The sequence below is a fragment of the Camelus bactrianus genome, chromosome 25, assembly GCF_048773025.1.
Source record: "Camelus bactrianus isolate YW-2024 breed Bactrian camel chromosome 25, ASM4877302v1, whole genome shotgun sequence".
NCBI lineage: Eukaryota > Metazoa > Chordata > Mammalia > Artiodactyla > Camelidae > Camelus > Camelus bactrianus.
The window spans coordinates 38,425,304-38,435,449 of NC_133563.1; the positions used below are offsets into that span (position 1 = coordinate 38,425,304).

Sequence of the window (10,146 nt, forward strand, 5' to 3'; positions counted from 1 at the left end):
CCAGTAAGTGCCAGAGCTCAGAGTGCTCGGCCCCTGGCACTGGGGTGACTCCTCAACCTGACTCCCGCCCCTAGGAGGTGGAACAGGTGACATTCAGCACCGCCCTAGCGGGGCTCATGGACCACCTGGCGGTGGGACTTTGGCTCCGCATTTCCATGCCCTCCTAAGGCAGGCACACAGGAGACAGGTGCCAGGACAGATGGAAAGACAAACAGGGACACAGAATGTGAGCCTGGCTGGTCGCCGTGGGAACTGGGCACCTTAAGGGGTCTTTATTGTGTGGGCCCTTCTTCACACAGCCTCCTGGGCCCTGCAGTACTCATAGATGCTGCCCCGCTTGGGGAAGGCTCGAGGCTGCGAGGGCGATCCTGGTGGTGGGGCGGGGTCCTCTGGGTCCCCAAAGCCCCCGCCGCCCGGTGTTTGGAGGCAGAACACGTCCTGTTGGGGAGAGGGCCGGTTCAGCGACAGTATGGGCTCCACCCCACCTCCCACTTTGGTCCCATCCCCACTGGGGTAGCACATCCATAGCAGCAGCTTAGACCGCAGAGACCTGGCTCACGGCCCCCTATTCTTCAGGAATCAAATTAAACTCATTCTCTGGTTATTTTTGTAACTTGTTCAGTCTCTGGGATGAGGGCCGCTGGGGTGGAGGGGGTCAAGCCAGGCCGCAATCTTACCCCCGGGTACACAGGCACAGAGGTCTTTCCACCCAGATTCACGGTCCGGCCATCCTTTCGGATCAGCAAGTTAAGGCCACGGGCACCTGGCTCACCCCCTTTGGGAAGAGGTGGGGGGGTCGCCCAGGAGGCAAGGAAGTGAAAGACATGGGGGATGGAGGGTTGGTGGGGAGATGGGGGAGGGGGGAAGATGGAACAGGGGGTGGGTAGGGAACAGACCAGACCCAGCCGGGCTGAGGGAGGGGAAGAGAGCCACTCACCCAGGAGGCCATAAGGCTGGAACGCACGACGCTCGGTCAGCACTGACAACAGCATCTCCTCACGAAAGAGCAGCTCTCGGACAACACCATCGCCACCCCGGAAGCGGCCACGGCCCCCGGACCCCAGTCTCAGCTCGAAGCGGCGCAGGATGACCGGGTACCTGCGCAGGCCTGGGGCTCAGTGCTGCCTGACCAGCCCGGGCTTCACCCCAGGCCCTGGTCCTCAGCGCCACCCCTCCCCCACCACTCGCCTGCTCTCTAGGATCTCGGGGTCGGTGATGCGTGTGTTGGTCATGTGGCTGTGCACACCGCTGCGCCCGTGCCAGCCAGGGCCTGCGCCCGCGCCTCCCGCCACTGTCTCGTAGTAGCCCATGTGGGCATTGCCCAAGGTCACGTTGTTCATGCAGCCCTGGTAGAGGCGAGTGGCTGCTGCACTCCCCTCCCTGCCGGCCAGCCCACAGCCCTCCCGGCCCCCAGCAGCTCCAGAGCTGCACCCATCCGCCCGCCCCGCCACACCTGGGAGGCCGCACAGGCTCCAAAGGCCCCCAAGATGACGTCTACCACGCGCTGCGATGTGAGCACGTTGCCGCCCACCACGGCTGCCTCTGGGGACGGGTCCAGGATGGAGCCTCTAGGAATGACAACACGCACCGGCACCAGGCAGCCCTGTGGGGAGAGGCGCCAACTCTCCAGAACAGGTAGGAGGAGCATGGTGCCCCACAACTCGCATCAGCAGGATTAGTTGGTTTGGGGGTCAACTTAGCCCTCAGACTCACTCAGGGTGACCCGGTTCTTGGGGCGGACCTCTGTCCTGGCACAATGCACACCCCTGCGCACCTGGTTGAGTGGGATGTCGCGGCCCACCAGGCAGCGGAGGCAGTAGATGAGGGCGGACAGCGTGATGGCCCGCGGCGCGTTGAGGTTGCCAAACACCTCGGGCCCAGTGCCGCTGAAGTCAAACACTGCACTGCCCTGCCAGCCCAGGGAGAGGGGAGAGGTGGTCAGCAGCCAGGTGGCCATGGCCCTGAGGCCTCAGGAGGTCCCGCTTCCAAGACTGACCTTACTCAAGTTGATCTGCACGCGGAGTCGGATGGGGGAACCATCGTCCATGTGGTCCTCTGCACACACCTCCAGGGGCAGGCCCCGGGCCTGGCGCGAGGTTCCAAAGGCCCGCAGCATGTCTCGCACAGCTAGCTCAGCATTTGCCTGGCAGAGAGTACATTCAGCAACAGCCACACCACCTTCTGGTAGGTCAGGTGGTCCCTCCCTCTCCGCCCACCAGCCTGGGGTAGGCACACAGCTGCCCCCAGGCTCCTGCCCCAGGCCCACCTGAATGTGGCCCATGTAGGCCTGCACCACATCCAGGCCGTACTGCCCGATGAGCTCGCCCACCAGCTGGATGCCCTTCTGGTTTGCAGCCACCTGGGCACGGAGATCTGACAGGTTGTCATGCAGGTTCCGTGTGCCACTGCAGCCTGGAATCTTGCCTGGTGCCCGCAGGGCTTCAATCACCGCTGAATGGAGGGGTCACCACTGAGCCATTCTCCAAGCCCCAGGGCCACCTGGTGCCCTGCTCCATGCCTGCTGTACCTCTGCTGGGCACCACATGTGGGCCCATCACTGGCTCCTCACAACCCTGCTGACTCCTCCAGTGCCCCCTGAGCCCCCAGCTTCTCCCTCATCTGCTGTACCTTCTCCTTCCCACACCCCAGTCCCCCAGGGGACCCTAGGCCTGGACGAGCAGCTTTGCATCTGACCTCACAGGGGCTAGAGGTGCCTAGAGCAGGGGCGGGGGGCAGGGGGGCAGGGGGGCAGGTTCCCTCAAGCAAACTCTCCTCCTTTCTCCATTCCTCCTGCCCTCCCCTCCCCATCACTCCCTCCTGCCTTTTCTGGGCATCCCCTCCTCTCCCAGGAGAAAAACCACTTCCCTTGACCCTCCCCACTCTCACTCTCCCCAGCAGCGGATTGATTTGAAAGAGCATCAGTGTGGCCGCCTGTGCCACCCCCAGCAAGTCTGGACAAGGCCTCCACTCCACCCTCTGGCAAGCAGTCCAGGTCCTGGCCCCAAAGACCACACTCCCTGCTTTTGGAGCTCTGCCCTCCTGAGTCTGGGTCATGGTCCTCTTTGAGGCTCCCTGGCCACTGGGTTCTCTGCCATATGCCTGCACCTGTTCCTCAGGGATCCCTGCCCCCACCCAACACTGGCCAAGGAAGCAGCCAGGCCTAGGTCCCTCTGCTTGTGTCCTCAGCAGCCACAGCAACGCATGGCTCTGTTACCCCACCTTCCACCCCACCTGCATCACTTGTCCTCACCCTGGCTGCCCCCCAGGCTCCCAACCCCTGTGGCCTCAGAGCAGCTCTGCACTTCCCGCTGTCCCTGCAGCTTCTGTCCTATCTTCCTTGCAGCTGCAGTGCCAGAACCTGCAGCTTTCCAAACTTGATTCCTTACCCCACACCCAAATCCCACCAGATACCAACCATGACCCCAAAATCAGCAGTCCCCACCCTGATGCCTGCTTCCCAACCTGAGACTCGGCTGCAGCTGCCCCCAGCCCGCTCCGGGGCCTGGCCTGCAGGCACGTAGGCAGGGGATGCTCAGGGTACACAGGCTACCAACTCAGGCCCGGCTGTGGCCCTTCACCGCTGCTCCACTGCTCCCTGCCCAGTGATGGACCCAAGCTCAGGAAAGCTCTCCAAGGGCCTGCAGCCCCTGGGCCCTGGTGCCACCAGCTCTCTGACATCCCCAGACCCAATGCAAACCCAGTGCACGTTACCAATACCACAAGCAGCTGCCCACCTTAAGACAGGCTCCTCCCCTCCTGCACCCAGTGCCTGAGATATCCTGGCCACCCCGCCCCACCTCCAGAACCACTGAGGCCTTTCTGGGCACAGGCAGAACTCATCTCAACTCCTCTGATTATCTCTGAAAGAGGGTCTGCAGCCACGCTGTGCGGTCACCACCTGGCTCCCCGAGCCCGGAGGCAGGCCTCGGCCAGTGGGCTGCATCCCAATAGCTGTCCAGCCTGGCTACAGGAAGCAGCCATGTGTGCTATCCCACTGAATTCCACCCTGCCCCACCCCAGCCCCACTCCCGCTCACCCTCCTCCTGGAAGACACCCCCCTGGACGAGTTTGAAGGACAGAAAGACGGCGCCCTCCTGCTGCAGGGTGGTGGAGTGGGGGGGCATGGAGCCTGGTGTGATGCCCCCGATGTCCGCATGGTGCCCACGGCTGGCCACGTAGAACACAGGCCGAGTCTGACCCGGCCAGAACACCTAGGGGTTGAGAACAGTCAGCTGTGGTGGCAGCCCCACCACCAAAGATACCTGGGCAGCGACACTCACTGGCGTGATGACAGTCAGGTCCGGCAGGTGGCTGCCCCCAGCGCTGGGGTGGTTGCTCAGCAGCACGTCACCGGGGTGGAGATCGGCCCCCAGGTGCTGGATCTGAAGCCAGGAGACAGGTGCAGAGTGGGGAGGGAGTGGGGCACAGGGCTCAGGAGGGCAGGGAGAGGGACCCGCCGAACCTGGAACTGCACTGTCTCCTGCATGGCACCCAGGTGCACAGGGATGTGAGGGGCGTTGGAGACCAGGCCCCCGTCCGGCCCGAAGAGGGCGCAGGAGAAGTCCAGGCGCTCCTTGATGTTGGTGGAGATGGCTGTGCGCTGCAGGATTCGGCCCATCTGCTCTGGGGGGACAGAGTGACCAGGTGCCCACTGGCCCCACCGCACCCATAGCATAACTCTGGGATATGGAGAGGCAGGACCACCGCCTTCAAGGCCTCTGAGTCCCAGACCCAGAAGCAAAGGTGGTGATGGCCCACCTTGACACAGCAGGGCCATGACCAGGTCATGTTTTGCTTATGTCAACTGCACCCCCTCCCTCCCTCTTCACCCCTGCCTGGAGCCCTAGCAAGAACCCGGCGCCCCACATCAACTCTCTGCCGGGCCTAGTTCATCAAGGACCTGGTGCCAAGGCACAGGCTTTGGGGTCCCAGAAGGCACGCGGCCTGACCCTGGCCCCGAGGTCACTGTGCAGTGCCTGTTTCAGTCCACAGAGTGGCAATCCCAGACCACATGGTGCTGGTAAAGAAAAGCACCCACCCTGCCCACGGCCGGCAGGTGCAGTGGGGCTGTGCCATCCAGGGCCAGGGCCAGGGCCACACTGCCTGCCCTGTCCCAGCAGGGATTCTGCTTCTGCCCCTTCCCCAGGTCACACTTTCTCTCTGGAACCCCCTGCCAGGCACCTCTGTCCGAGATTACAGGGAGCCGGGCGGTGGGGTGGAACAGGGGCAGCCACTCACCGGCGATGCTCATGAAGCGGTGGGAGAAGACGGACAGATGGATAGGGTCAAGCTGGGCACCCACCACACTGGGGGCCTCAGCCCCCACGGAGATGCGGATGTCCCCCATCTCAGTCACCTCTGCCTGGCAGCCTGGCTCCACCAGGATGGTACTGGGGGCAGGGGAGCAGAGGGGCTGGAGGGGCCAGGTCGTACCCCCTTCCAACCAGAGGCCCACATCCCCAGGCAAAGGAACTCCCCAAGCATGAAGGGATCCCAGAGTCTTTCAGACTCCCTCAGCCTGGGGCCAGAGAACTCCGCCGGGGCCGCAGCCCGCCCGGGCCCGCAGCTCTGGCCCAGCCCTCACGCACCTGTTGCTGTCAATGATGAGGCAGGGCCCCTGAAGCTTGTGCCCATAGCCCAGCTCTCCCAGCAGGTACACGGGGGTCTCCTGGTAGCCCCCCTCAAAGAAGCACTGGGTCATCTGAGGAGGATGTGAGGGGTGAGCAAGGTTCCCAGGTCCAGCACTCTCCCGGGGTCTCCCCATCCACACCTGTCACCATATCCCAGTGGGAGTGGGTAGGCAGGCATAGGCAGGACCACCAACCTTGTCTACCCGGGGGGGCCCACTCTGGGCTTTCGGGACGTTCTCGAGGCAAAGGCCACTGTGACCGGTGCCCCTCACCCGCACATCGTCCACGACCACCGGCCGCTCAGGGATGATGAAGCCAAACTCCCTCATGTACCTGCACAGCCATCAGCCCCGAGGGAGCCATCAGAACCAGGAGGCCAGGCCAGCAGACCACCCACCAGGGCTCCCAGGATGCAGAGCTCACATACCTCTCCACGAAGGCTGCCCCAAAGTCGCCAGCTCTGGGTGAGCGGGCAGTGGCTGGGTGCTGGTGGGCCGACACCATCAGGGCGCAGTCGGTGCCCTGGTAGCGCAGGTGCAGGAAGCTCTCAGTGCTAATCTGGGACCTGCAGCAGTGGGAGAGCCAGGCACTTGCACGGGGTGCCCCTCAAGGATGCCTGCCTGCTTCCTCCAGTACTCGGAGTCCAGCCCTCCCTGACTGCTGCCCGAGGGGCCTAGGCACCAAGTGAGGTGGCTAGGATGCTGCAGGCCCCCAGAACCCCACCTGGGGAAGCCCTGGGCCCGCAGGGCATCCACACACTGCTCCTCCAGGCGGCTCAGCCTCTGGTCCAGCTGCACGAAGGTCTCAGGAGCATAGGACAGGGAGCAGGGCTCCTGTGCCTCGTGTACCACGTCTGCCAGGGCCAGCCCCAGTGCAGACAGCAGCCCGCTATGCCTGCAGGGACAGGGACCACCCAGCGACAGGGTAGGGGTACCTCCCAAAGATGGTCCCCCATGCCAGGACACGTGTACCACACCCAGACACACCTGTGAATGTGCACAGTGTCCATGCCCAGGGCCCGAGCGATGGCACATGCATGCTGCCCACCAGCTCCCCCAAAGCAAGCCAGCACATGAGCCGACGGGTCATGGCCTCGTGCCTGGGGAACCAGAAGAGGGTCAGTGGCCTGCCCTACCCTGCCCGGCTCCCACCCCCTCGGAGTGAGGGCATACTTGCGTGAGCGCACGGATGGGCCGGCACATGGCCTCGTTGGCCACACGCACAAACCCTATGGCCACCTCCTCCAGGCTCAGCAGGGAGGCCGGACAAGGCCCATTGGTCAGGAAGCTGTTGACCTCAGTGGCCACAGCCTCCAGGGCCTTTCGGGAGGCCTCCGGGGACAGTGGTTGGTCCTCTCCAGGCCCAAAGATGCAGGGGAAGGAAGCAGGCAGCAGGCGACCCAGGACCAAATTAGCATCCGTCACTGTTACAGGGCCTCCTGGGAGGTGCGCACAGTGTGGGCGCTGCGGGCTGTGGGTGGACACTGGGAGTGGGCAGTAGGGGTGGGGCTAAAGGGGTAGGTGGGCTGGGGCAGCACAGGAAAGGGCTTGGCAGCACATATGCCACCTCTTACCTTTGCGGTAGCAGGCGGGGCCAGGGTGGGCTCCTGCAGACTCAGGCCCCACCACGAAGAGGCCCGACCTTTGGAGAGGGGGAACTGGAATTGGAGGCAGGTTGGCAGGCAAGGCCGGGGGTCCCACCCAGGTTGGGGTGGGGCTGACCTGAAGAAGAGGCGGGACCCCCCACCGGCTGCCACTGTGTTGATGTCCAGCTGGGGGGCCTGGAGGGTGACGCCAGCAGTGCTGGCCTCGAAGACGTGCTCAAATTCCCCAGCATAGCGGCTCACATCGGTGGACGTGCCTGGTGGGGGGCAGGTAAGGAGTCATCCCACAGACCTGGCCCCGATGATGCCCAGTCTGGCAACGGGGGCTCCCCCAGATCCACCCTTAGGCCCTCATACCTCCCATGTCAAAGCCAATGACAGGCTGGCCGCCCTCCACCCGATAGGTGGTGGCTGAGTAACCAACCACCCCACCAGCGGGGCCCGAAAGCACAGCACGGGAGCCGCTGAAGGAGTCCAGGGGTGCCAGGCCACCATCTGAGCGCATGAACAGCACCTGCACATCCTGCGGACAGACAGGGGCAGTGAGGGACGGGGCAGGCGCTGGGCGCGGTGGTGGGGAGCGGACAGGCAGGGGGCCTCACCTTGAGCTGACCCTGAAAGCCACAGCGGAAGCCCTGCACATAGCGCTGGATGGTGGGAGTGAGGTAGGCGTCGGCGCAGGCTGTGTGCCCCCGGGGCACAATGCGCACCATGGGCATGGCCTCCGAGGACAGTGACACGTGTGTGAAGCCCAGCTCCCGGGCCAGTGTGCCCACTTGCTGTTCGTGCTGGGCCCACCTGCGATGATGCCCGAGTGTCTGTCGCTGAGCCTTCCGCCCACAGTCCCCCGCCCCTGCCTGCACCCCGGCCAGCCCACGCTCACGTGTAGGAGTGCATGAGCACCACGGCCAGGCTGCGGATGCCTCGGGACAGAAGCCCCTCCAGCTTTCCGCGCAGAGCTCCCAGGTCCACAGGCTGCTGCACCTCCAGCAGATCCCCTGTGCGGCCTGCCAGGAGGGAAGCCCACCGCTGCCGGTCAAAGGCCCATCAGGGCCTGCCACTCCATCCCCCAACACCCGACGCACCCTACCTTTCACAGGTGTACCAGCACCCGGCTCCCCTCGATAAAGCACCACGCGCTCGTCCACTTCCAGTACCTCTTCATACAGCATCTCAGGCATGGGCACAGCCTAGGGGTGGGCAGAGGCTCAGAGGAGGCCCAGGCCTGAGGGTCCTTGCTGGGGTCCTGCGTGGGTGGGGTAATGCAGCCGATGGGATGTGTCCCCACAGGCCAGTCCACAGGCCCAGGAGATACAGTCAGGTGGGGTGCCCCCAGACAGCTGAGTGCAGCCAACTGCCCCCCCCACAAGGGCTGCTCCTTCCCAGAACCCAGCAGCGGGGGTGAGGGGTCAGGGTCCAGGACAGGGCACAGCGGCAGATAGGCACAGGACAACATGTGATCAGTCAGGGCTGGGAGGACGCAGTGTCCCACTACGAGTGCCCGGAACCTCCTCTTTGTCAACTGGTGGTCTTGGGCTGGCACAACCCTTCCAAGGACTGCACACCCCAAGGGGCCACAGCACCCGGGGAAAGCGGGAGCTGCACAGTCAGCTGCCTGATGGCGTGGGCGAGCTCACCAGGTCAAAGAGGTCCTCTCGGGCCTGGGTGCCCACGTGCAGCAGGTCCCGGAAGCCGCGGGTCACCAGCAGGGCCACCCGCTCCCCTCGCCGTTCCAGCAGTGCGTTGGTGGCCACCGTGGTGCCCATGCGGATGCTGGCGATACGACTGGTGTCCAGCGGCCGGTCCCGCGGCAACAGCATGCCTCCCTCCTGGGGATCCCAGCAGGTCATCGGATGGTCAGTCATCAGGCCTCTGGCCCAGAGGCCCCTCCCTGCCCCACAGCTCTGCCCGGGCTACCTGTTCCAGGATGCGGCGGATGCCCTCCGTGGGTGCATCTGCATAGTTGGCAGGGTCTTCTGAGAGCAGCTTCAAGACCCTCACATGCCCCCCTGGGCACTGGGCAAAGACATCTGTGAAGGTGCCTCCACGGTCAATGGCAAAATGGAAGCGTCCTTCCGGGCCGCCCATGGTGACGGGGCTGGAGTCCAGCAGCGACTCTTCAGCCGGCAGTCCTGGGAGAACTGGACAGAGATAGGGGGTCAGCAGGGAGGCCCGGTCATACACAGGTGGGCAGCCCTGGGCAGAGCTGGGATGGGGAGGGGACGGGGGATTCCAGGCCCAGGAGGGGCCCTGGGTGGAGCTAGACCTGGGCAAGCCAGGGTGCTGGGCCTAATGCGCCCCATTCCCCAGTGCTCGTGCCCAGAGTTGGGGGGAAACCTAGGGCCTAGAGCAGATCTTTGGGAAGTGGACACTCAGCAGGAGCCCTGGCGCTGGGGTTTCTGGGCCCTTTAAGCGCCAAGAAGCACGTGGGTTGGGGGGCAGGTGACAGAAGGCCCACTTCCCAATCGCTCGACCTTGGAGCAGAGGCCTTAAGGGACACGGGGACGGGGCGGAGCCTGCGCAGATGACCGGGCGCGGCCGCGGCCGGGAGGCAGGAAGGAGCGGTTGGTGGGGGCGAGTCGGGGCCGGGAGTGCCGAGAGGGGATAGGGGAGGGTCCCGGGGCAGGGCCCACCTGGCCTGTCGGCTCCGGGTCGCGCGCCGTCTGTTCGGGTTGCACTCGCTCCGGGCCCTGCCCGTGCCCGCCCCCAGCCCGGAAGCGGGACCCGCCCCCCCGCACGACCGGTCCCGGCTCGCCGGGCTCTCCCGGTTGCGTCAGGCTCGGGCTGCCCGGAGCCGCCCCCTCCCTCGGCCGCGAGACGCCCCTAGGACGGCGGGGCGGGGCCGGAGGGGGACCTGGGGTCGGCGGGCGTTCCCAGCTCGCTCCCAGCGGCGCGCCCCGCCCCACGCCTTGG

General features: G+C 65.1%; 1 protein-coding gene across 3 annotated transcripts; it reads right to left on the bottom strand.

Annotated features, from left to right (window-relative positions):
- Positions 1–227: 227 nt before the first annotated feature.
- OPLAH (5-oxoprolinase, ATP-hydrolysing) lies at positions 228–10,016 on the bottom strand. Of its 3 annotated transcripts, none has more exons than XM_074352742.1 (27): positions 9,867–10,015; positions 9,151–9,374; positions 8,871–9,062; positions 8,324–8,423; positions 8,117–8,240; positions 7,836–8,031; positions 7,591–7,756; positions 7,352–7,490; positions 7,204–7,271; positions 6,803–7,068; positions 6,617–6,729; positions 6,354–6,524; positions 6,058–6,195; positions 5,825–5,963; positions 5,589–5,701; positions 5,239–5,390; positions 4,463–4,623; positions 4,281–4,382; positions 4,037–4,193; positions 2,267–2,451; positions 1,997–2,143; positions 1,775–1,909; positions 1,454–1,603; positions 1,189–1,346; positions 938–1,098; positions 678–775; positions 228–438 (listed from the first exon to the last, which is right to left on the bottom strand). In XM_074352742.1, the coding sequence occupies exons 2-27, from the start codon at positions 9,319–9,321 to the stop codon at positions 292–294; spliced, it is 3,849 nt and encodes a 1,282-aa protein (XP_074208843.1). In that variant the 5' UTR covers positions 9,322–9,374; positions 9,867–10,015; the 3' UTR covers positions 228–291. The 3 variants fall into 3 exon arrangements, 2 of the variants coding, with proteins under 2 accessions (XP_074208843.1, XP_074208842.1); XM_074352741.1 differs by having other exon boundaries at positions 4,037–4,211; XR_012502170.1 differs by lacking the exons at positions 228–438; positions 1,189–1,346 and having other exon boundaries at positions 4,037–4,211; positions 9,867–10,016.
- Positions 10,017–10,146: the final 130 nt, after the last annotated feature.